Genomic DNA, 24229 nt, shown 5'->3' with positions numbered 1-24229 from the left:
ACCATGAGCTGAGGAGGGCAGAGGTGGCCACCAAGCCCCCAGAAGCCACAGCGAGGTCTGCACCAGGGTCGCAACCCTGCAACACCTCGATCGCGGCCTCCACCCTCCAGGACCAGAGCCAGCTCCCTTCTGTGGCTTCAGCCACCCAGGCTATGGTCTGCTGCAGCAGCCACAGGAGCGCCCAGAGGAAGAGCCCCTGAAAGAAGGTTCTGCCACAGCCTGAACAGCAAGACATGGTGGGAGATGGAGGCTCCTCCAGGACCCAGGCAGCCCAGGCCTCTGGCAGAAGGGTCCTGCAGCACCATCGTTTACATATGCCCCCAAGCCAGGGCACCCCTAGGTTTCAGGGACTCTATGGACTCAGATCCCATGAAAGCATCATAGAGAAAAGCACCAGATTCTCCAGGAGGCTACGGAAAAGTATTCGTGAAAGTTCCTAGCTGAAACTATAAAACTCCTAGAAGAAAACACAGGAAGAAGCTTCATGACGTTTCTTGGCTAAGACACCAAAGGCAAAGGCAACAAAAGAAAAAATAGACAAGCTGGACTTCATGAAAATTGAAAACTTTTGTATATCAAAATATTTGTAAATTACATACCCGACAAGGGATTAACATCTAGAATAGACAGAAATGTCCTAAAACTCAGTAATAATAAAAAAAAAAGATTCAAAAATTGCCAAAGGAGTTGAATAGACATTTCTCCAAGTAAGATATATAAATGGCCAATAAGCACATGAAAAGATGTTCAACATCACTGATCATTAGGGAAATACAAATCAAAACCACAATGTGAAGGCCGGGTGTGGTGACTCACGCCTGTAATCCCAGCACTTTGGGGGGCCAAGACAGGTGGATCACTTGAGGCCAGGAGTTCGAGACCAGCCTGGCCAACATGGCGAAACCCCTCTCTACTAAAAATACAAAAATTGGCTGGGTGTGGTGGTGGGCGCCTGTAATCCCAACAAGAATCACTTGAACCCAGGAGGTAGAGGTTGCAGTGAGCAGAGATCACATCACTGCACTCCTGCCTGGGCGACAGAGTGAGACTCTGTTAAAAAACAACAACAACAACAACACACACACACACACACACACACACACACAATAAAATACCATCTTGCATTCATTAGGATGGCTACTATCAAAAAAAACAGAAAATAACAAGTCTTGGTGATAGCCTGGAGTGACTGGAACTCTGTGCACTGTTGGTGAGAATGTGAAACAGTGCAGCTGCCATGGAAACAGTATGGAGGTTCTTCAAAACATTAAACACATGGCCGGGCACGGTGGCTCAGGCCTGTAATCCCAGCACTTTGGGAGGCCGAGGCGGGTGGATCACCTGAGGTCAGGAGTTCAAGACCAGCCTGACCAACATGGTGAAATCCTGTCTCTACTAAAAATATAAAAATCAGCCGGGTGTGGTGGCGCACACCTGTAATCCCAGCTACTCGGGAGGGTGAGGCAGGAGGATTGCTTGAACCTGAGAGGCGGAGGTTGCAATGAGCTGAGATCACACCTCTGCACTCCAGCCTGGGCAACAGAGTGAGACTCCGACTCAAAAAAAAAAAAAATTAAACATAGAATGATTATACCATAGGACCCAGCCATCCCACTTCCAGGCAAGTTCCCAGAAGAACTGAAAGCGGGCTCTTGAAGAGAAACATGTCCATTGGCTGAGGGGGAGGGCAGGGGAGACAGAGACAGACAGGGCCAGAGTCGGGGGCATGGTCGGGTACTCAGAAGTGGTGGGTCTAGGTGAGGGCTCAGAGTGTCCTTGTACTACTGTTTCCAACTTTTCTGTGAGTCTGAAAAGAATTAAAATTAGTAAAGAAACAAACAGTAATGAAATAAAGAAGTCGAAGCCCAGTCAGCTGATTTCAGGTCTGGAGTGAGAATATACGCGGTGTATAGGGGTCACCTGGATGCCCCAGAAAGCCAGGCAGGTGTCAGGGCCAGGATCACGGCAAAGGGCCAGGAGTCAGCTCACAGCGCACAACAGTCAGAGATGAGACCATTTAAGGGAGGTTTAAATAAAGGAGCCCTTCCCCTTCTTAAGTATCTAGTGGAAGCAGACAGCGTGGTTAGGGTTGGCAGCACTACCAGGTTCCCCAACCCCGGATGAGGCACTGGGGAGCCCCCAACCCTGGACAAGGCACTGGGGAGCCCCCTGACCCCAGACGAGGCACTGGGGATCCTCCTAACCCCGGACAAGATGCTGGGGAGCCCCCTAACCCTGGACGAGGTGCTGGGGAGCCCCCAACCCTGGACAAGTCGCTGGGAAGCCCCCTAACCCCGGATGAGGTGCTGGGAGCCCCCAACCCTGGACGAAGCGCTATTCTGTATGTTCAAGGCACATTCGGCGTCCACACACAACAACGCTGCCCCCTAAGCTGCCTCTCCCGTCTCGTGTCCTTTCTCTATTTACTCACACTTAGATGAACAAGAGACTGGTCGTCAATCCTGGGCCCATGAAGCTCCAAAAGAACATTAGGGGGCCCCTCCCAGCCCCTAGGTCCAGAAATGGTGCCGACTATCCACACACACTGTTTCATTCCATCCTCTGCCGCCTACAGAAAACTGACTTCTGCACCCTCGCTTAGTCTATCCAGACAGAACACGGTCTTGGGAAGAAGGACAGGAGCCTTAAAATCAGATCTGGAAGCAGCATCTCAAGATAAGTCTCAGTTCTTTTAAGTAAAGCTACCCTTTTGTGACATCAAACAACCTTCCAGACACCTAAGTCTCGCCCTCCCCCTTCCAGACACCTGAGTCTTGCCCCTCCCATTCCAAACGCCTGGGTCTCGCCCCCGCTTCCAGGTGCCTGAGTCTCGCCCCCTCTTCCAGACGCCTGAGTCTTGCCCCTCTCCTCCTTCCTCCCTTTTCTCCCTCACAGGTAAGAACCAAAGTGTGTACCAAGATGGATTGAGGAAAACAAGGTCGTGGGTGGTGCCCACAGCAGGCACAGGAAGGGCTGGCATGGGCGGAGGGCAGCAGGCAGCAGGGCACAGAGGGAGGCCCTGCCTGAGCCAAAGCCACTGAGAGTTTCTCGGAGCCACGTGGGAGGGACACTCCAGGGACGTGCCTAGGGCTCAGGACAGAAGGTGTCTCCAGCGCGGGCAGGATTTCCCGAGTGTGAGCTTCCACCTAAGAAAGCCGCTCCCTGTGGCCAAGAGACAATGCCCCAAACCCCCGCCCGGCAGCTGCGTGGACCACTGAGAAAGCCAGAATTGTGTAGCTGGACCAAGGTGAGGCCTGTGTCTATCTTGAATCCTGTTTTCACTGAGACAAACTTCAGGGAACTTTTTTTGTCTGGTCTGCTGAGTGGATTTGCCACTTCATATTTTTTAAGGCCTGTAAAATACTAAAAGCAGACAATATTTTGTCCTTTCTCCACTATTTAGACCACCAAGGCTTGGAGAACACAGAACAAATGACCCACCGCCCACCAGGAATGACAGCCAGGCAGAGAAGTCCATGAGGACCCCACCCCCAGACCCCCATTCCCCATGCCCAGGGCCACCCCAACCTCCCGTCCCCCTCACCAGGGCTACCCAGCCTTCACGCCCCTACCACCCAGGGCCACCCAGCCCTTAAACCCCTCACCCAGGGCCACCCACTCCCCTCCCCCCTCACCAGGGCCATCCAGCCCTCACAACCCCTCACTCAGGGCCACCCCACCCTCAAACCCCCTCACCAGGGCCACCCCAGCCTCCTGCCCCTCACCAGGGCCAGCTTGCTGTCCATGCTCCTCTGGTGCTCATAGGTCAGCTCACAGGCAACACACAGGGCACTGCCCAAACCTTTGGTCAGGGGCAGGTTGGGGTCAGCTCCCCGGGTCAGGAGCTCCTTCACAACCTGGACATACACAGACAGTCTCATCAGTGGCCACCATGTCACTTCCCCTGACAGATGGGAAGGCCCCGGGGCTGGGCCACTCAGAACTAACCCCTGAAAGCAGGGGTTTCACGGAGGCCACCGCTGGCCCTTCCCATGGATCCTATCCACAGTGGGTCCCACTGCTGGCCTGTCCCACAGAGGATGATGCCGGGCGGGGAGGAGTCCCATGGCTGGTCTGTTAGGGAGGAGCTGGAACTCCACCCAGGTGGGCCAGTTCCAGCACTTTCTCTGTTCCCTGACAAAATGGGGATTCTCCAGCGTGGTTCCCAGCTCCCACCTTGCTCTTCAGCCCACACAGAGCCAAGCCCAGAGGCCAGTCCCAGCACAGGGTTAGGAGCACATTTGCCTGGTGCCCAGGCTGTCTGCCTCTGCATCGGGGCACCAGTGTCACTGTGACCACTCAGCCAGACACAGGAGGAGGCACAGCTCCCTTCTCCCTACTGTGTGCCCAGCCACCAGCTCAGATTCCACCCAGGAAGAAGGACAGCCGTGGCCAGACACGGGTCCTTAGTGTTTGGCTCTCACAAGCTTCTGCCCCTCAGAACAAAGCTCTCTTCCCTCCACACCCCTGCCTCTAACAGGGCCTAGCCCTGAGCAGGGGCCCCACATGACTTATTGAATGGATGACTCCGTGCAGGAGAGAAGGAAGCAGGGAGTAGAGATGCTGGCCTCTGCAGAAGCACCTGGAAGCCCCACTCTATGTAAGCTTTCACAAATCCTATGAATGCCTTCAGCTTTTGCAGACCTCTGCTGAAATGTCACCTCATCTGAGGAGCGTTTCATGACACCCTGCTAAAGTAACCTGCCTTCCCATCATTCTCTATCCTCTCACCAAGCTTTATTTTCTTCATAATACTTGTCATTTCCTGAAATTGTGCTACATACTAGTTTATGATCTGGCTCCTCCAACTAGAATATAGGATCCTTGAGAGCAGAGACTGTTTAATTCAACACCTAGTGCCTAGAATGGTGCCTGCCAGGTACATAGCAGATGCTCAATAAATAACAGTTAAGTGATAGATGGATGAATGAATGAATGGGTGGATGGCAGATCCTTCCAACTGGGTGAATGAAGGATGATGATGTCTAGGTAGGTAGGTGGGTGGATGGATGGATGGATGGATGGATGGATGGATGGATGGATGGACAGATGGATGGGTGAATAGGTGAATGAATGGATGGGTGAACGGTTGAGTGGATAGGTAGTTGGGTTGATACATGAGTGATTGGTTAAAAGGACGGATGTATAGATGGATGGATGAGAGGATGAATAAGTGGGTGGGTGGAAGGATGGATGAATGGATGAGTGGAGGGTAGATGGATGGGTGAGTAGATGGATAAGTGGATGAGAAGTTGGGTGGATAGGTGGATGGATGGATGGAAGAATGGGTGGATGGGTAGACAGGTGAGTGGAAGAGTGAGTGAATGGGTAGTTGGGTGGATAGATGGGTGGGTGAGTGGATGGGTGGATGGATGGATGGATGGATGGATGGATAAATGGCCAACAACTTCAAATCCCAATGACAGACTGGTGGGGTGGGCACTGGAGATGGAAACACATAGGTGCACAGGTCTGTGGGTACAGAACATGCTCACCAGGTCATTCCCACTGGCAATGGACAGGGAGAGCGGGGAGTGGCCACTCCACAGCAGGTTAGGATTTGCTCCGTGGGATAGAAGGAGCCGGATTATGTCCCTGGCACACTGGGTGGGGAGAAATGACAGGTTAGAGAGGCACCCCCACCCACAAGGCGCACCTGATGGTAGTCATTAATTTAAATGCCATGAAATCAATGTAGTCACTCAACGGCTACTTCCTGCCAACCATTACCTTGCCTGACACAAGGTGTTCAAAATTGTGGATGCATAGATGGATACATGAATGGGTTGGGAGGTGGATGGATCTTCAAATGGAGAAGATATTTTCTAAGCATTCATCATTTCCAAATGAAAAGTAGGAGGACGTTGATGCATAAGTTGATTTAAAGTTTGTTTTCAGAGGACAAGGGACAGTACGGACCACATGACCACGTGGCACGTCCTGGCATACAGCAGGTGTGACTGGAGGAGCACCTCCTCCACCAGGGCTCAGTGATCGTAGAGGACGGCCTGAGTGTAAAGAGCCCCACCCTCGGCTGGTGGAGCACTCTCTGCACCAGGAGGGCAGCCCCGTCCATGCCTCCCTGCCCTCCCTGCCTCCTGCTCTCCTCCCTCATCCATGCCCTCCTGCCTCCCTGACTCCTCCCCTGTCCCTGCCCTTTGTGCCTCCCTGTCCTCCTCCCCCGTCCATCCTCCCTTCCTGTCTCCCTGCTCTCCTTCCCCATTCTTGCCCTCCCTGCCTCCCTGCCCCCCTGCCCCCCTGCTTCCCTGCCTCCTTGCCCTCGTCTTCCCATCCTTGCCCTCCCTGCCCTCCTCCCCAATCCGTGCCCTCCCTGCCCTCCTCCCCCAATGTTTGCCCTACCTGCCCTCCTCCCCAATCCTTGCCCTCCCTGCCCTCCTCCCCAATCCTTGCCCTCCCTGCCCTCCTCCCCAATCCCTGCCCTCCTCCCCAATCCTTGCCCTCCCTGCCCTCCTCCCCAATCCATGCCCTCCCTGCCTCCCTGCTTGCCTCCCCACATCCTTGCCCTTCCTGCCTCCCTGCCCTCCTCCCCACATCCTTGCCCTTCCTGCCTCCCTGCCTCCTGCCCTCCTCCCCCGTCCCTGCCCTTCCCACCTCCCTGACTCCTCCCCGGGAACCCCTCTGTTTTCCTGTCCATTCTTTCATCCTTGCTCCCCTGTCAGAACGTCCCACTGTGCAATCCTCAGCTGCTCCCTTCTCTTCCTCCTCTTCTCCCAGAAGTGTTCACTAGGACCTGACCTCTGCGACTCCTCCTCCCCCACTGCAGGGACTCTCCTCTGGCCCAGCTCCCTCTCCCAGTGCTCTGCTGGGACTGTGCCCCTCAGATGCGGCAGACCCCATGTCTGGCTGGCCCAACCACCATGCACACTCCCCTTTCCCGCAGCCTTGCTGGCCAGGCCAAGGAGGTGCCCACAGAAGTCTGCTGAGGGGCTCCTGGGAAAGTGACCCCTTTCCCCTCCCTTCTGGGATACAGATGTGATGGCTGGACTGCTGCAGCCATCACGCCCGCAGCACTGAAGTTCCACCTGCCAGTCTGTCCTGTACCCAATGATAGTGCCACATTCAGTGTCTCCTTTTATTTCCCCACAACTTTCCCAATCTGTCATCAGGACATAAGCGTGCGAACAGAAAGCCCTGTGTTCACTGCCCAGGCCTCATCCTTCACGGTGGGGGCCTTGACCAGCCGCCTTCTTGGAGCCTCACTGTTCATTCCTAACGTGAGTTCCTGCCACCCTTCAGGTGGTCTAGTCAGGGCAGAGTGCCTGGCCCCAAGAAGACCCCCCAACAGACCTGCTCCTTCTCCCTACCCTCCAAGGAGGCTCTGACCAGACAGGGATGTTCTGAAGCAGACCTCCCCACCTCCTGTTCCCACCCCCCCCCACCCCCTCCACCTCCCACCTCCCACCTCCCACCTCCACCTCCTGTCTGCCCACCCACCTCCCCACCTCCCCACCTCCCCTCCTCCCCACCTCCCTGTCTGCCCATCCCCATCCCACTGTCACCCACATGCCCACTCGCACACACAGCACTCCCGCACACTCATCCTCACGCTCATGTCAGGACCACACAAGTTACCATCTTGCTGAAGGCCCAGGATCATTAATTTCATTTGTAAGTGGGTAAACTGAGGCTCAGTGTGCCATGGGCTCCGTGGCCAACTGGCTTGGGCTGCATCTGCTGCCACATGGCAAAGCTGAGACTTGGCCTCAGTTTCCCCGCATCCACCCCAGCCGCTGGGCATCCTCAGAGTGGTTCCCACACCCAACTTGGTAGGAATTAACCCCCAAGGCAGGCAGGAGGCAGCGGCCACAGGGCCAGCAGCGCACCGCCCAGGGCTCTGGAAGATGAGACCAACCCTGGGCTCCTGAGTCAGAGACACATGAGGATGACAGAGGAGGGTCGGCAGCACCAGACGGTCACAGCCCAGGCCAGAGGCTCCCAAACATGTCTGACCAGGCCCTGTGGTAAGAAGTAGACATGCCGCCACCCAGGCCCCATGCACACGCATGCATGTGTGGGTGTGAGTGTGAAATCCCGTCCTCCCGCCTTGCCTTGCTTCCCTCCCCATCCTTCCACGCTCCCTGGCTTCTGCCTAAGACTCAGCATGAGGACATGTGCTTCTGGGGGACACAAGGCCCTGGAAGGTGGCCCCACCGCTGGGCAGCCCTGTGCCCCCGCCAGGCCCTGGCTACCCTCACCTTGTTGTCGTCCTCCCGCTCGCAGGCCACGTGCAGAGCCGTCCTGCCCCCCTCCTCGGGGAGGGCTGTGTCCGTGCCGTAGTAGGCTTGGGGAGGGCCTGGCTCGTTGCTGAGCTTCAGACTTGAGGGCAGCAGGTCCAGCTGTGTAAAACGGAGGGCTCTGCCAGCACCCACAGACCTGCCGTGTGCCCATGGGAAGGCAAACGGAGCAAGAGAGCTTCCTCCCCAGACTGCGGGTCTGGAGTCTCACCCTGTGAAACCCTCTTGAAGGCGGATGCCTGACTTTCTTCGAGCCTGTCCCCTGTTTGCCTGTCCCTGAGACACTCCAACATCCACAAGGGTCAGAGCCATTCTGTGCCCTCCCCTCCCGGGTCCCCCACGCGGTGAGCTGCCCACACCCACGTCCAGCATGTTCGTGTGCTCAGTGGCTTCTGCTGTGTGCTGGTAACTGAAAGCCTCAGAGCTCCTGCCCTCAAGGGGCTCATCCCCTTGTGGAAGAAGGAAGACATGGCCTCATGGCCCATGACTGGGGGTCTTTTGGAGCTTGGTAGGGCCTGGTGGGACAGGATGGCTTCGGCCTGGAGGAGGCACTGGGGACATGGAACTGGCCTCTGTCTGCAATTATGAACCTTCAGAAAGGTGTGAGATGGAGTTATCTGCAAAAGGTCCTCATGGGGACCCCCACACCCTGTGGACTGCCTGAATAATCAAGTTCTTAACTCATTCCAATCAAGCATTTTTGCCTCTTGATATCAAAACAAGCTCACTGGCTAAGGCTGTCATCTGGACGGGTTGTTTCTATGCAGGATCTCCACTGCCTGAGCCCCAAGCCAGGAAGCCCATCATGCTTGGCGAGCACAGGCTAGGCATAGTGTGTGAATCCGTCCAGGCACACCTGGCCAAAGCCCCATACCCCTACCCAGGTCGCGAGGCACACACCTTGCCGGGCTTGTAAGTGTCATCCTCGTCGGATGCCTTGGCATCCACATCGGTGATGGCATGCAGCAGCAGCTCCACAATCTGTACGCCCTCCTCCCCAGGAAGGGCGGCAGCGATATGGAGTGGTGTCAGGGTGCCCAGCTGCAGAGGAAACACCAGGGCGGGCAGTGAGGCACATGCTCACAGGGAGAGACAGGTGAGGTACCTGAGGGACCCAAATGCCAGGGAAATGGCTGAGACTCCGAGGGCACCATTCTCAGCCTCACCTGCCCCACAACATGCAGGATACTGGTCCCTGAAGGCAGTGTGGGCAAAGCTCCTAACACGCTGAGCAAGCCACACATGTTGCTTCCAATGCCTAATATGCCGCTGTCTGCCAGGGCCACAGGTAGGAAGGCCCACCCTGAACCAGTGTGATTTTAAGCCACTGTCCACAGCTTCCTCTAAGAAAGGCCCCTCCCTGCCCTGCCAGGGCCACCACATTAACGGCCATGCAGCTCCTGAGTGGCCTCCTGACTCCAGCCCCTGACCTGTCCATTCTCCACTCACAGTGTCCCCAGCCATCAGCTGACAGCATCCATAGTGGCCACCGCTGTGCAGCAGTGACACAGAGGTGTTCATAGGGGCCCTGGCCTCTGGAGGCAGCCCTGCCATCCTAAGGGAGAGCCCGGCTGAGAATGGACAGTGGGCTTTGGGTCAAGAGATGCTCCCCAGTCCCTTAAAGACCAGCCTCACTCAAACAGGAAAGAGAAAAGAACCCAGGAGGGACCCCTGAGGGGGAGACAGGTGAGCCTGGATGGTGGGAAGAGCCACCAGCATGAGGACCAGCCAGAGGAACTTGGAGAGAGCAGCTGGGTGTGCCCATGCATGCCCATCCACCAGTGACCGAGGGAGATGGCCGGGGCATCTGAGGCGGAGGGCAGGGCAGGTTCCAGGCAGCTGCTGACTCCCAGGAGGAGTAGTACTCTCCCAGCTTGACAGCAGCCCCTGGGACCTCCACACAGCCCAACCCCCACAGCCTCAAGCATGACCAGGGCCAGCAGCATCCACACCCAGCAGAGGCATGCAGTGAGAGGACAGAAACGAGACTACAATGCAGGCATCGCCTGATGGTGGGGAGGCCAGTGCTGCAGACGACAATCTACTGACCCCAGAGGGACGCAGACCCAAGCAGGCAAGGGGAGTATGGGCAGCCCACTGCTCCATGGTAACCGCAGCCCACTGCTCCATGGTAACCGCAGCCCACTGCTCCACGGTAACCGCAGCCCACTGCTCCATGGTAACCGCAGCCCAGGCCACCAGGAGGCGCACGGGGCCGTGCATCTAGGACAGTCAGCTGGAGGCCACACCCTCCTTACATGTTATGTCACCCCTAAAACAGCAGCAGCAACAGCAACAACTGAGCTAATAACAGAACCAACCCAGCTGAGGGGTGAATTGGGAAATGATTAAGTTGACAAAATTCCCAAAACAGCAGAAGTGCAAAGACATATAAAGCACTCCAAAACAAAATCAGGGGACATGAGAGAGAGAGCTGGAGTTCTAACATCTCTCAGGTAGGAGCTCCAGGACAGTAGGGAGAGCACAATGGAGAGAAATACTAGAGAAATAATGCAAGAAAACTTCACAGACCCACAGCTCTGACCCAGTGCTAAGGTGACTTAATAAGGAGGGAGGGAATTAACCCTTACATAGACACAGGAGGCAGGGGGGCATTGCACTTCTCATTAAGTCCCACAAGTCCCGGAAGGACAGAAGACAGTGAGGCAGGACCTTCAAAGGTCTAAGGGAAAACAGTTTGGAACCCAGAATTCTGTATCTAGCTAATCTATTATTCAATCAAGAGGGTAACATGGTGACATTTTCAGTAACATGAGGGCTCAGTTTCCCACCACGGATCCTCTCCACGAGGATGTCCAATGACACTCTGCAGAGAGCACAGAAAGAATCCAAGAGGAAGCTGCAAGGTGCAAAATGCACTGAAGAGCAAAGAAACCCCTGGACTACTGCCAGGTCCAGGTGAGACTGGCAGTTAGAGTGGGACTTGAAGCCACAACTGTGCAGCATGGTGGAGGGAGGCAACCCTGAGAGTCCCACTCCTCCTGGGAGTCAGCAGCTGCCTGGAACCTGCCCTGCCCTCTGCCTCAGATGCCCAGACATCTCCCTGGGTTACCAGTGGATGGGCATGCATGGGCACAGAGCATGAGCCCTGGGACTTGTGTCTGCCACAGTGCTGACGTTCTGCTCTTGCTGGTCTTCAGATCTGGCAGAAGGTGTCCATCAAAATGAACTGCTCTGGTGAGACACAGGGCCAGAAATTAAAACTATTCAATCCCTCTAGGCCCAGAGACTATCGTAAAAGAGGTGAGCACATGAGATTGCAAGGGGCGATTCTGAGGGATAAAATTAGTTCAGAGTTTTTCTATAAATTAAACATTAATATCAAAAGTACATGGTTACAAGGCCAGTGTCTGGGCCCCAGTGTCAAAATAATAGGGTTTTCTTTGAGATCTGATTTGCTTTCACAGAAAATTGTTGGCTGGATGTGGTGTCTCACACCTGTAATCCCAGCACTTTGGGAGGCCGAGGTGGGCGGATCACTAGGTCAGGAGTTCAAGACCAGCCTGGCCAACATTGTGAAACCTCGCCTCTACTAAAAATACAAAAATTAGCTGGGTGTGGTGGCAGGTGCCTGTAATCTCAGCTACTCAGGAGGCTGGGGCAGGAAAATCGCTTGAACCCAGGAGGCGGAGGCTGCAGTGAGCTGAGATTTTGCCACTGCATTCCAGCTTGGGTGACAGAGCAAGACCCAGTCTCAAAAAAAAAAAAAGAAAAAGAAAAAGAAAATTGTAAAAGGTTATAAACATTTTATGGAAGTCTTACCTTATGATGTTTAAACTGATTAAAATAGACTCGTTTACAAGGTTTTATTAAAATTAGCTTTAACATTCATAATACAAGGGTAAAATTTGTTTTTCTCTTTTCAACAAAATTTTTGTAGAACATTAATAAAAGATAATTTTTTCTGAAACTTAGTCTCACACCATGGCCCAGGCTGGAGTGCTGTGGCACAATCTCGACTCACTGCAAGCTCTGCCTCCCGGGTTCACACCATTCTCCTGCCTCAGCCTCCTGAGTAGCTAGGACTACAGGCACCCGCCACCAAGCCCGGCTAATTTTTTTTTTTTTGTATTTTTAGTAGAGACGGGGTTTCACCGTGTTAGAGGATGGTCTCTATCTCCTGACCTCGTGATCTGCCCACCTCAGCCTCCCAAAGTGCTGGGATTACAGGCAATAATAAAATATTTTTGTTTCCCTTTTGAGTAAACCGCTGGGGAAAAAAAGGAGGGACAGATTCAGTTGGCCTCATGCTGTCTTTATTAGGTCTTATTGTTTGGGAAACTGATTCTCCAATCAAAGAGTAAAGGTTTTTGTGGGTTTTTTTTTTTTTGAAATATTTGAATTATTTTGGCTAAACGATTGGCAATTATATAGTGACCTGTGATCTTGTTTTATAATATCAAGTGTCTTTAACCTTTGATATATGACAAACTCCAAAAGCAAAATTTCAAGTTTTAAATTCAGTCTTCTTTATCTCAAACTCCCTTTTTGGGGGGTATTGGGTCCCCAAAGTCCAAGAGAGACATATTAGGCTTATTTGGCATGTTAGAATTTTACAGAAAGCATTGTCAAATGCGAAGTGCTGTTTAACCTTCTCTAGGTTATATGTATATAGATACGTTGTTCCTATGTGTTCCAGGATTGCATGACATTCCTGAAATTCTGATCTGTCTTAATATATGTTGCCAGTGGTTATCATAATTATTGTTAAATTGTTGTCTGACACAGAAATAACCAAATTTCCTTGTCAACTGTGTCTTTAACTATGGCTGTCCTAAAACTTTTGTCATCCACAATTATTGTTTTGCTTTGATTCTTTTCACAAAGTGACTTAAAATCAGCTACTGTCCAGGGCTTGTTTCTTTGGGGGAGTTCACGGAAAGGACTATTGAATGCATGTTTTTGATAACTTTGGAGATTGTGCCATTGGATTAGAGAGGAAACTTCCAGGACTCTAGCTAAAAAGCTGGTGTTAACCCAGTATGACTGCTAACCCAGTATGAAGCAGAGCAGGAGGTGACCGCATGGACTGAAGTAACGGAGGACTGAAATAATTGTTTATGAATTCTTTTTGAAATACTGCTGTTTCTTTTTTTTTCATTTTTTGGAGTCTGGAAAGCTTTTCTCTTTCAAGCTGTTTATATCCATTAAAAATTGAGTAGAGTATACTCTTGCAAACAGAATTTGAAGCTTTTTTCTCTGTCTCCCTGACTTCTCCAGAATTTGGAAACTATGCAAATATTTTTAATTCATGGCAATGTATTTGTTTGCATACATTTATTAGGAATCTGTTTTTTATAATGGGACACAGTTGGAAGATTTTCAGAATAAGCAGATTGCTTTGAGAAATTGAGATTGACTTTATAGAGCCAATGAGAACCTCTTAGAATAACTGGCCTCATACCTTGTCTATGCAGTTCCTTTGCACGCTTCCTGGCATGTGGTAAGTGGACCGTGTCACTTTCTGTCAGGCCCAGGAACCTCAAGTTGTTTTGGGACCTTGAGAAGACTGGTTCTCCCAATTCACACAGGGATCTGAAGGTACAGATGGATCCCTGGCTTGGCTTGAGAGGCTTTTGAGGTAGAGTCTGAGATTCCTTGTGAAATGTTCCCGCAAACCAACTTAGGAGAGCCTGTATGGACAATGATTCTTGGCCGGGCACAGTGGCTCATGCCTGTAACCCTAGCACTTTGCGAGGCCAAGGCAGGAGGACTGCTTGATTCCAGGAGTTTGAGACCAGCCTGGGCAACATAGTAAGACCCTGTCTTTACAAAAAAATTTAAAAATTAGCCAGGCCTGGTGGTGCATGCCTGTAGTCCAGCTACTGTGGAGGCTGAAATAGGAGGATCACTTGGTGCTGGAAGGTGGAGGCGGCAGTGAGCCATGATGATGCCACTACACTACAGCCTAGGTGACAGAGTGGGACCCTGTCTCAAAAGAAAAAAAAAGACAACAATTCTTTCTGCACTTTGTGTGGTAATCGGGCCACTGAAGCTTATTTTGCAGGTAGGTTGGTCTTGCTGTGATTTGCCTTTGGTGGAAGTGGGGGATTGGAAAGAAAGATTGCATTTTAGAAAAAAACTCTAGTATCAGTTTAACCTTTGATTCTTGGGTGGCCGCAGGGTCACCCATGGTGTGGAGCTGCCCACAATGCCTCTCCTCAGCACGAAGCAGCCAGACAGATGCATAGCCCGATCCCTCATGATTGAGGAATTGACACATGGGGGGGAAGGGTGTTGAAACTGGCCCATTGTCCCATAGAGCTGATGTCTATGGTTTCTCTTAAATAAACATAGAAATTGACCCTTCCATTCTTTAAAACTTGAGAACATTACATTTGTCTTATCTGAGCTCCTTCTTCAGGAAACCAACCAGCAGGCCTCCTAAATAGTATCAAGGAACAGAGACTCACTAGATCACAGCCTCTGGACGGTGAGACCCTAGACCCCTCACCCATCATGACTGCCTCTGGGACCATCAGCTTCTTGTTGACCAACTCTTTTTCCTTAGCCTTCCTAATCCCTGCTTTCCCACACATGGTTACATTTCTTCCCTGCTATGTAGCCGTTTTAGTCATTTGAGGACACGGATTTGAGAACGATCTCCTGTTCTCCCTGGTGCAGCACCCAATTAAAGCCTTCTTCCCTGGCGGTACCTGTCATCTCACTGATTGGCTTTCTGTGCAGTAAGCGGCAGGATCTAGACTGAACCCCTGGCGTTTTGGTGACATGTTCATTTCTGAACCCACTCGAATAATTTAATTTTTAAAAACTTTCTATTTGAAAGATAAGTGTGTAAATAATATATTCCTGATCAGCTATGAACAGATGAATAAACAAGTGAGACAGTGAAGGATGTCCGTGCCCAGTTTAAAGGTTGTGACCTTAATCAGTTTCAAAGATGGAGTCCAATCAGTAAACCTAAAAAGTTATGAAATTATCCTGAGTCTTAAACCAAATTCTGTGTAATCTTACACTTGGAAGAAAAGTTTAATTTCCAAGCTGAAAGGCTGTGCACTAAGGGGCCTGGAGAGTGAGACCCGCCTGCCCTCAAACACTCGATGCTGCCTGCGTGACAACTGGCAAGGCTGGTGCCCAGAGAGAGCCGTCAGCTCTCACCCCATCAACACCCTGTGAAGAAGGTAAAGCGCTGAAACGATGGACGAGTGTTTACACAACCGGAGAAGAAAAACAAAATCTACAAGTAAATTTCACAGCCAAGTGGACAGACCACATCATGGGTCTGCATAATGGGCCCCCTGTTCTGGGGGCACCCAAAGGTGGCCCTGGTGCCAGTTCGTCATCCATCTGGAATCTTCACGGCCACTGTGGACAGCAGTGGTTTCTTGAGTGTGGATGTGTGGATGCACCGAATGGAAAATTGTGATGGGGTTGGTCTAGACATTAAATTACAGAAATGATTGTAGGGTCCTTCAAAATACAAAGAGAAAGAATGACAACAAGGGTTCAGGCAAAGGGATGAAACACAACAGATAACGTCACGTTAAAGTGAACAGGAAACGCCGCAGTGAGTCCACGCTTCCTGACATACTTCCATCTCGCCCTGTCCCCTGTGCAACCTAATGAGGCCCTCATGGACTGACGAAGCTGCGAGGGAAGCCTGGCTTCACCCCAGATGCCTCTGAGAGGAGGAGCAGTCATGGGCAGCGACCGATTCCATTCCAGAGCAGTGGAAATTCGGGAAGGAAGCCCTTCCAGCAGCTGTGCCGTGGGGAGGGCTGCAGGAATCTGGGGCCAAGCACGGGGGTGCCCACTGACCGGGGGACAGGTGGGAAAAGGAGTTGTTTGAACGAGCTAAGCCCATAAAGCCCTGAGTCCCCAGTGAAACTCAGCAGAAACACTAAACTTTCTTCGAAGAACTAGCAGGCTAATTTATTCCAGAGCAAAATGCCCTGTGAAGCCGCTTGCTCACGGGTGGGCGTGGCCTCAGAGGGGGAAGAAGCCGTCCCCTGGGAAAGGCACTTCTTAAGAAAAAAAATATAAAATCAGACTCCCCGTCAAAGATTTTTTCTCAGCTAAATATTTTGCCGGCTGGATCTGTTGGGCTAAAGATAAAATCTCAGCACCAAAACCCTTTGCCTCCGCTGCCTGTGTCCTTGTGATGCTGAGCCTGGGTTGAAAGGAGCCCGCCTCCTCCTGAATGTAAGTCTCCCCTTTCCAAGGGGCCTTCAGGATGCGCTTCCCCTTAGAGTTTGCTTCAACACTGGGAAAAAATCACACGGATCGTGAAATACTCTAAAAACTAGCTCAGTGTCCAAATCCTGTCTGGGGACATGGGTAGAAGAGCGGGCTGTGGGACCCCCACTCCGGCGCACCGTCATCACTCACAGCCCACGTGGTCGCATGCAAGAGCCCACCCTGCTCTTCCGCGCCTAGGTGGAGCGAGGAGCTGCCTGGCCCGTGCCCGGGAGTCTGCGCTCGTCTCGGAGCCCGCCCGCCACGGCTCCTACCTGCGGGGGAAAGCAGATGTCGGTCCTCGCCCCGTGCTCCAGCAGCAGCCTCACCCCATCCACGTCCCCGGCCTTCACAGCGAGGAACAGGACCTGCATGGGCACGCAGCACAGGTTGGGGTCCGCGCCCCGGCGCAGCAGCAGCTTGATGGTCCGCCAGCGCTTCCTCCGCCTGAAAAAGACCGCGCGCTCGTGGGCCCCTGGAGGGCAGGCACCTGCACTGCGCCCAGGACGGGGCCATGCCAGCGAGGAGGCTGGGGAGGGGCGCGTAGGGAGTATGTGTGTGCCGCAACCACACAATCACACACACACACCACATGGCACACACAGCACACCACACAGCAGCCACAACATACAACCACACCCACAGCACACCACACAGTACACACAACACACAACCCCACACACAAGCCACACCAGAGCGCACACACCATAGCACAGCGCACACCACACAGTACACACAGCACACCACACACAAGCCACACCAGAGCACACAAACCACACTACACACACAGCACACAACCACACACTCAAACCACACACAACACACCACACACACCACTCACACCACAAAGACACAAACACAGGCGCACACACACGTCTGAGGGGTCACTGAAAAGGCTGGCCAGCTCAAGGGGAAGCTGTGCCTCCGGAGGAAACTTGGGCCTCAAGAGAGGCTGGGACCAGGTGGGTGGGGGTTGTGCGGCCACGCAGGGCTGAGGGAGAAGCTCAAGGGAGGAGGGGACTGGGGGCAGGGGACCCAGGTGGCAGCGGGAATGACCATGAGGGCAGGGCAGGTGTAGGACCCAGCCAAGCCCACTGACCCTGCAGTAGGCACAGAATCAGAGCCGCGGGAACTAGATCGGCCTTGAGCAGCAGCCCACAGCCCAGTCTCCAGACCCTCACCACTCGGAAGCCCATGGAGCTGAGTTGACGTGGGTGCTGGCTCTCCTTATCTGCCGCTACCAGGTAAAGCTCAAAAACTGTCAAAATGTGTGCAGAATTTATGCCTTTCTGGTTGGTTCTTGGTCTCGCTGACTTCAAGAATGAAGTCGCGGACCTCGCGCTGTTACAGCTTTTTTTCTTCCTTTTTTTTTTTTTTTTTTTTTTTTTGAGACGGAGTCTTGCCCTGTCGCCCAGGCTGGAGTGCAGTGGTGCGATCGCCACTCACTGCAAGCTCCACCTCCCAGGTTCAAGTTACTCTCCTGCCTCAGCCTCCCAAGTAGCTGGGACTACAGGCACCCGCCACCAGGCCTGGCTAATTTTTTTGTATTTTTAGTAGAGACGGGGTTTCACCATGTTAGCCAGGATGGTCTCCATCTCCTGACCTCGTGATCCGCCTGCCTCGCCCTCCCAAAGTGCTGGGATTACAGGAGCGAGCCACCGCGCCTGGCCCCCCTTTACAGCTGTTAAACATGGTGTGTCTGGAGTTTCTTCCTTCCGGTGAGTTCATGGTCTCACTGACTTCAAGAATGAAGCTGCAGACCTTCACTGGCAAGTGTTAACATCTCTTAAAGGTGATGCGGACCCAAAAAGTTAGCAGCAGCAAGATTTATTGTGAAAAAGTCAAAGAACAAAGCTTCCACAGAGTGGACGCGGAACTAAGCAGGTTGCCACCGCTGGCTGGTTGGGGGGCTGGCAGTGGTCAGCTTTTATTCCCTTATTTGCCCCACCCCCCATCCTGCTGACTGGTCCATTTTACAGAACGCTGATTGGTCCATTTTACAGAGTGCTGATTGGTGCGTTTACAATCCTTTAGCTAGACACAGAGCGCTGATTGGTGCATTTACAATCCTTTAGCTAGACACAAAAGTTCTCCAAGTCCCCACCCGACCCAGAAGCTCAGCTGGCTTCACCTCTCAATAATGCTCACCAACTTGTTAACCATAACAAACCCACTGCGTGTTACTAATAAGTAACACTGTCACAAAAAGTTATTTTAGAAAACCCAGTTGGGGAGAAGGATGGCACTGTTTTCCACCTTCGCTGGATTCCCCTATCTGCTCTGCGCAGCCTTGGTGGAAGTGAGTGGAGATCCAGCCTCCCCCAGGTATGCGCTGGACAAAGGAGTATTTGAGCAGCCTTTCTGATCATCGTGGTTTTCCTATTTGAACTACATGAACCCAGGCTGGGGGCGGTGAGCTAGCTACCTGGCGGGGCTGGACACTCATGGACCAGCCTTCCACGCCTGGCTGCACTGAAGCCCACAGGCCCACCTCTCACTGTCAATGGATCTTCACCCATCTGGCGATGGTTCAGCATCAGAACTTGGCCGTGTGGGGAAAGCTGGCTCACCAATAGAAGAGATCTGGGCACTGTTGGCATGTCATCAGGCAGTATCAGAAAACCGCACTGCTAACGCCATCTCACCTGCAAAACCTCTGAATACCCACGTCTCAAAGTTAAAGGAAGCTATGAAGGTCTTGGTGGTGGTGTCAAGTGTCCAGAATTCTGCTATTCACTTGAAAACGTAAATTTCACCAGCAACAAATAGTGTCATGTTTTCCTTAAAGCGGCAGGCTGTGTTCAGGAGAATGAACAGCCACGTACCAGTCATTCTTCCGATCAAAAATGGGGCAGGAGGTTGGGAAGATGCCACATTCTGTTTGCTAGTCCAGCCCTGGGGGAAGCGCTTCTTGCAGAGAAGCGGTATGCCTTGGTCTGTGGCAGACGCACATCAGTGTCCTTCCCATGTTTTCTGATCCAGAATAGAGGGGTGTGTATGCAAGGAGCAAGATTTAATGCAATTCGTCATTGCTTTTCTGCTTTGTGAAAGGCATTCTTCAGTGAGACAGGCATCCCTGCAAGTGCACACCATGGTGAAGGAATACCATGCCCCCATGCAGGCCGGGCACTGCTGCCCTGCAGGCTGGGGGCTGGTGGTCTGCACGGCCCTGTCTTCATACCATCCACCAACATCAATACAAGGAGAAGGCTAACAGAGTCTCAGGGTTATCAAGAGAATCATTTTGACCCCACAGACTCCCTGAAAGGGTCTTGGACCCCCAGGGGTGCATGGACCACATTTTGAGACACACTGGTATAGACAGGGTGGGCAGTAGGGGTGTGTGGGCTGCCCAGGCAGGTGTCACTCACATGCACCATGGCTAGGATAGGACCCCTGACAGTGGCCCCTGCTGAGGCTCCCACAGAGACACTTCAGGCCAGTGCCAAAGGCCAAAGCAGGGCTGGGGTGATATTGAAAACAGCCCGTCACTGTGGCACCCCCACAGGGCTGGGGTGGTATTGAAAACAGCCTGTCACCGTGGCACCCCCACAGGGCTGGGGTGGTACTGAGAACAGCCCATCACCATGGCACCCCCACAGGCTTGGACGTGGCGTGGAGCCACCGACACAGGGATGCTCACACACTCAGACACACATCTCCAGACACAACGCCTCCCGCTGGCACAGGGAAGAGACACAGGTCCACTGAGCATAGGATTCAGCCCTGATGGTGGCCCTCCACCCCCACCAGCCGGTGCCAGGACCTACTCGATTATGGACAGCGCCATCCTCCGCATGGTCCCTTTGTCGAAGCTGCTGGTGACCAGTGAGGGCGAGGCCATCTTCAGCAAGCTGTGGGACTGGGCGCTTCTCTCCAGCGTGGCCTGCGAGAGCTCGATGGAGAAGTTGCACACACACACGTTGGACTCAAAGTTTGTCTCAGCACTGCACAGACTGCTCCCGTCTGTATTTCCCAGCATGTCCTCGAGCCCACTTTCCACATGGCCAAGGCTGCCCTTCACCAACGGGGAGGCCCCCTTCAGAGAGCTGCTCCTGTGGTCCACGGACTCCCCACACTGCCCGGTGTCCTGGGAGTGGCCGCCCTCCTGGCTGCCCGAGATGTGCGGCAGTGGCGGTGGTGTTGGCAGTGGCGTCAGCTCATAGCTACCCTGGGAAGGCACGTTCACCTCACAGTACAGAGACTCCAGGTTTGTGTCCATAAATGATGATGAAAGGATTGGAACAACTGGGAATTTTGGAGGTTCCTTTGGAAAGAACCAAAAAAGTGTCATTAGAAGAAATTGGAGTGTCATTAGAAGAAACCTCATTCTAGGACCTTCTTCAGCAAGGACCAATGCCCGTGGCCTAGAGCTGTCTTCAAAGCACCTAGGCTGAAAAGACCAGGGCAGCTTTCCCCAAACCCTCAAAGAGAAAAGAACACCCCTGTGAAGGCATCGCACAGAAGCCTGCACCTGACCAGGCCACACCCCAGGGTGCATGGCCCGATATATGGCTGCTAAGCTCACAAAACGTGGCCTGTCCACACCCAGGTGCTTAGAAGTGAAGGAGAGGTTGGAAAACGAAGGCAAATGCCTTAATGATGCTGCTTATATTGATCACACACCAAAATGATTGGATTTTGAATACATTAGGCTAAATTAAATATATTATTAAAATTAATTCCACCTGTTTTACTTTTTCATGTGGCTACCTCCCAAATTTTAATTACACGTTTTATTTCTGTCACATGGCACTGCCCTGGATCCGTTTGTGTTTTGAGCCATGGTTCCCAAAGTGTGGACCCTGGACCAGTGGCATCAGTGAAACCAGCCCGAGTCCCACAGACAGTTGTTTTTGGATAAACATAGAAATCGACTCTTCTGTTAAAACTTGAAAACTGTATTTGTTTTATCTGAGTTCCTTCCTCAGGAAAGGACCTTCAGGAAGCACCAGACAACTGAAACCCACAAGATCATCACACCAGATGCCTCCTTGCCTTGTCCTAGTTCCTGTTATCTTACACATTGTTACCTTTCTTTCCTGCTAAATAAACTCCCAGTGTTAGTCAGGGAAATGGACTTGAGACTGAGCTCCTATCTCCTTGGCTGCAGCACCTGATTAAAGCCTTCTTCCTTGGCAATACTTGGCATCTCAGTGATTGGCTTTCTGTGTGGTGAGCAGCAGGACCGAGACCAAATCCCTGGTGTTTCAATAACATCAGTACTGCCAGGAAATTGTTAGGCATGCAGATTCTCAGCCCCACCTTGGGGGCGTTGTCATGGATGCCCACTCTCCCTCCACAGGCACCCCTTTCCTGCACAGTGCTGGCAGGGCAAGTCTCGGGGCCCCAGGCTGCTATGCAGGTGACAAGTAAAGAACACACATCCCTTGGCATCTGCTCAGGGTCCCTTAGGGGATGCCCAGGCTCTGTCTCTCTTGCCCACTCCCTGCCTTATCTTGTAACTCACCCTGTACAAGCCTGGTCCACACAGGAGGGAGGAGGCTTGGTGGACACTTACAGAGACAGAGAAGACAACAGGGGACAGTTGGTGGTGCGGTGGCCACCGGGGGCTGACCTGGGGCTCAGGTACGGTCCGTTCAGCAACATTGGGCTTGAAGGACTGGGCGGGGTAGTAGAGGAGGAAACACATGCTGAGTGCCGTGAGACCCTCATCTGAGCACTTGTTCACGTCGGCCCCACAGTCCAGGAGAAGGTTTACAATGTCGTTGTGGCAGTGAGTCTGGAGAGAGATGAGGCGGGACTCAGGATGATGTGCCCGGCCCTCAGGGGTGGGAAGTGTCACCGGGTGTCCTGATGCCCTCATGAGGCCACCCCATGGCAGGGCAGGAACCAGTGCTCATTCGGGAGCTTAGCAAAGGGACAAGTGTGGGACAGAGGAATGGAACGGGCACTCTGCTCCAACCCTTTCTGCACTGGACCACAAGTGCCAGGCTCAGCTGAGTGGGTTTCTGCTGAACGGCGAGGTGGAGGTGTGGGCACATCAGTGTCCCCACGTACCTCGGCTCTGCTCCTGCAGAGGAGGCCACCCTCATGTGTGACCCTCACAGCTAAGCTCCCGTGGGCACCAGCCGGGAGGGTGTGGGGCTTACGGCAGCCGCAGCAAGCACTGTGTAGCCCTTTGCGTCCGCCACGTCGGCGCTAGCAAAGTTGTCCCTCAGGACCCTACAAATCCAGTCGTGGTTCCCTTCCTCGGCCTTTAGGATCATCTCCATGGAAAGCCGCTCTCTGGGCCCGCGAAGTGCAAAGCCGCTGCGCTTCCCCTCCAGGATGGCGCCCATGTTCCAGCTTGTGTGAGCCGGCTTGTTCCTGGCAACACAACAAGTTTCAGAGGTTCTGCACCTCCCACGAGAAAGGGTCCAGCTGGACCACCTCCCTCCAATGCCTCTCCTTCTTGTGGCTCAGCACCCCCACTGTTCACTCTTCAGGCACCCCGAGTGCTGGCAGCTGCACCCCCAGCTGCTCATGATCCACTAGGTTGCACACGGTGGTGCGGACATGCCACCTGGAGGTCAAGATGCTTGGGCTATATGTCTGTCCCAGCAGGAATGTGCTGGCTGCGAGTACATCCATGCATCTCTGATTCATCTGGGTCACTGGGTGTTTGCTAAGAAATGGGCTGTAACAGCAAAGGCCCTGGGTAGGAAGGAGACCAACATATATGTGGTTCTAGTCTCAGCACCAACACCCACATTCCACCCTCTGCTCATCCATTTTTGTCTGAGTAGACAACACGCATATCTCATGGCTTACTCACCACACAACACTGATGTGTACATGCCTCCTGGTGTGTACACAACCCCTTTTCACAATCGAGAACCTGTGCATTATAGATGCTTCTGTACCTAACAGTCTTCAACAATTACAAGCCCAGTTGATGTTTGCATGATGGATGGATGGTTGGTTGGGTAGGTGGATGTATGTTGCAGGAGTGAATTGATGGATGAATGGATGGGTGGGTGGGAAGATGGATGGATGGGTAGGTGGGAAGGTGGATGGATGGGTGGGTGGACTAATAGATGGATGAGTGGGTGGGTGGATGAATGGGTGCCACACTGGTGGATTGATGGATGAATGGATGGGTGGATGAAAGATGCATGAATAGATTGATGGATGGATAGATGGGTAGATGAGTGGATGACTGGGTAGGTAGGTGGGTAGATGAATGGATGGTTGGATGAATGGATGTTGCATGGGTGGACTGATGGATGAATGGATGGGTGGGTGGGTGGGTAGATGAATGAGTAGGTAGATAGGTAGATGAATGGATGACTGGATGAATGGATGTTCCATGGGTGGATTGATGGATGAAGGGGTGGGTGGATCAATGTTGCATGAGTATACTGATGGATGAATAGATGGAAAAGGTGGGTGAGTGGGTGAATTAATGGGTAGGTGGGTGGGTAGATGAGTGGATGGCTGGATGAATGGATGTTACATGGGTGGATTGATGGATGACTGGATGGGTGGGTGGACAAATGGGTATGTGGGTGGGTAGATGAATGGATGGCCGCATGAATGGATACCGCATGTGTGAACTGATGGGTGAATGGATGGGTGGGTGGGTGGATGAATGGGTAGGTGTGTGGGTGGATTGATGGATGAATGGCTGGGTAGGTAGGTGGATGAATGTTGCATGAGTAGGTTGATGGATGAATGGATAGGTGGGTGGGTGAATGGGTAGGTAGGTGGATAGATGAATGGATGGCTGGACGGATGGATGTGGCATGGGTGGA

General features: G+C 52.8%; 1 protein-coding gene across 13 annotated transcripts in view; it reads right to left on the bottom strand.

Annotated features, from left to right (window-relative positions):
• The window catches only part of ANKMY1 (ankyrin repeat and MYND domain containing 1), a 109062-nt gene that overhangs the window by 39220 nt on the left and 45613 nt on the right, over nt 1–24229 (bottom strand). For 8 of the 13 annotated variants that reach the window (XM_032761982.2, XM_032761956.2, XM_032761936.2 and 5 more), the window contains exons 6-13: nt 22586–22802; nt 22051–22215; nt 20243–20739; nt 16748–16919; nt 9156–9296; nt 8217–8357; nt 5496–5603; nt 3726–3857 (exon numbers count right to left, since the gene is read on the bottom strand). In XM_032761982.2, coding sequence (XP_032617873.1) covers nt 3726–3857; nt 5496–5603; nt 8217–8357; nt 9156–9296; nt 16748–16919; nt 20243–20739; nt 22051–22215; nt 22586–22802 — 1573 coding nt within the window. The remainder of the gene's footprint in view (nt 1–3725; nt 3858–5495; nt 5604–8216; nt 8358–9155; nt 9297–16747; nt 16920–20242; nt 20740–22050; nt 22216–22585; nt 22803–24229) is intronic. The other 5 variants (XM_032761966.2, XM_058436686.1, XM_058436711.1 and 2 more) reach the window with 5 other exon arrangements.

The sequence above is a fragment of the Hylobates moloch genome, unplaced genomic scaffold (genome assembly GCF_009828535.3).
Source record: "Hylobates moloch isolate HMO894 unplaced genomic scaffold, HMol_V3 SCAFFOLD_1, whole genome shotgun sequence".
Taxonomy (NCBI): Eukaryota; Metazoa; Chordata; class Mammalia; order Primates; family Hylobatidae; genus Hylobates; species Hylobates moloch.
The sequence above is the reverse complement of the archived record's forward strand: the minus strand, read 5'-3'. Positions and strand labels throughout refer to the sequence as shown.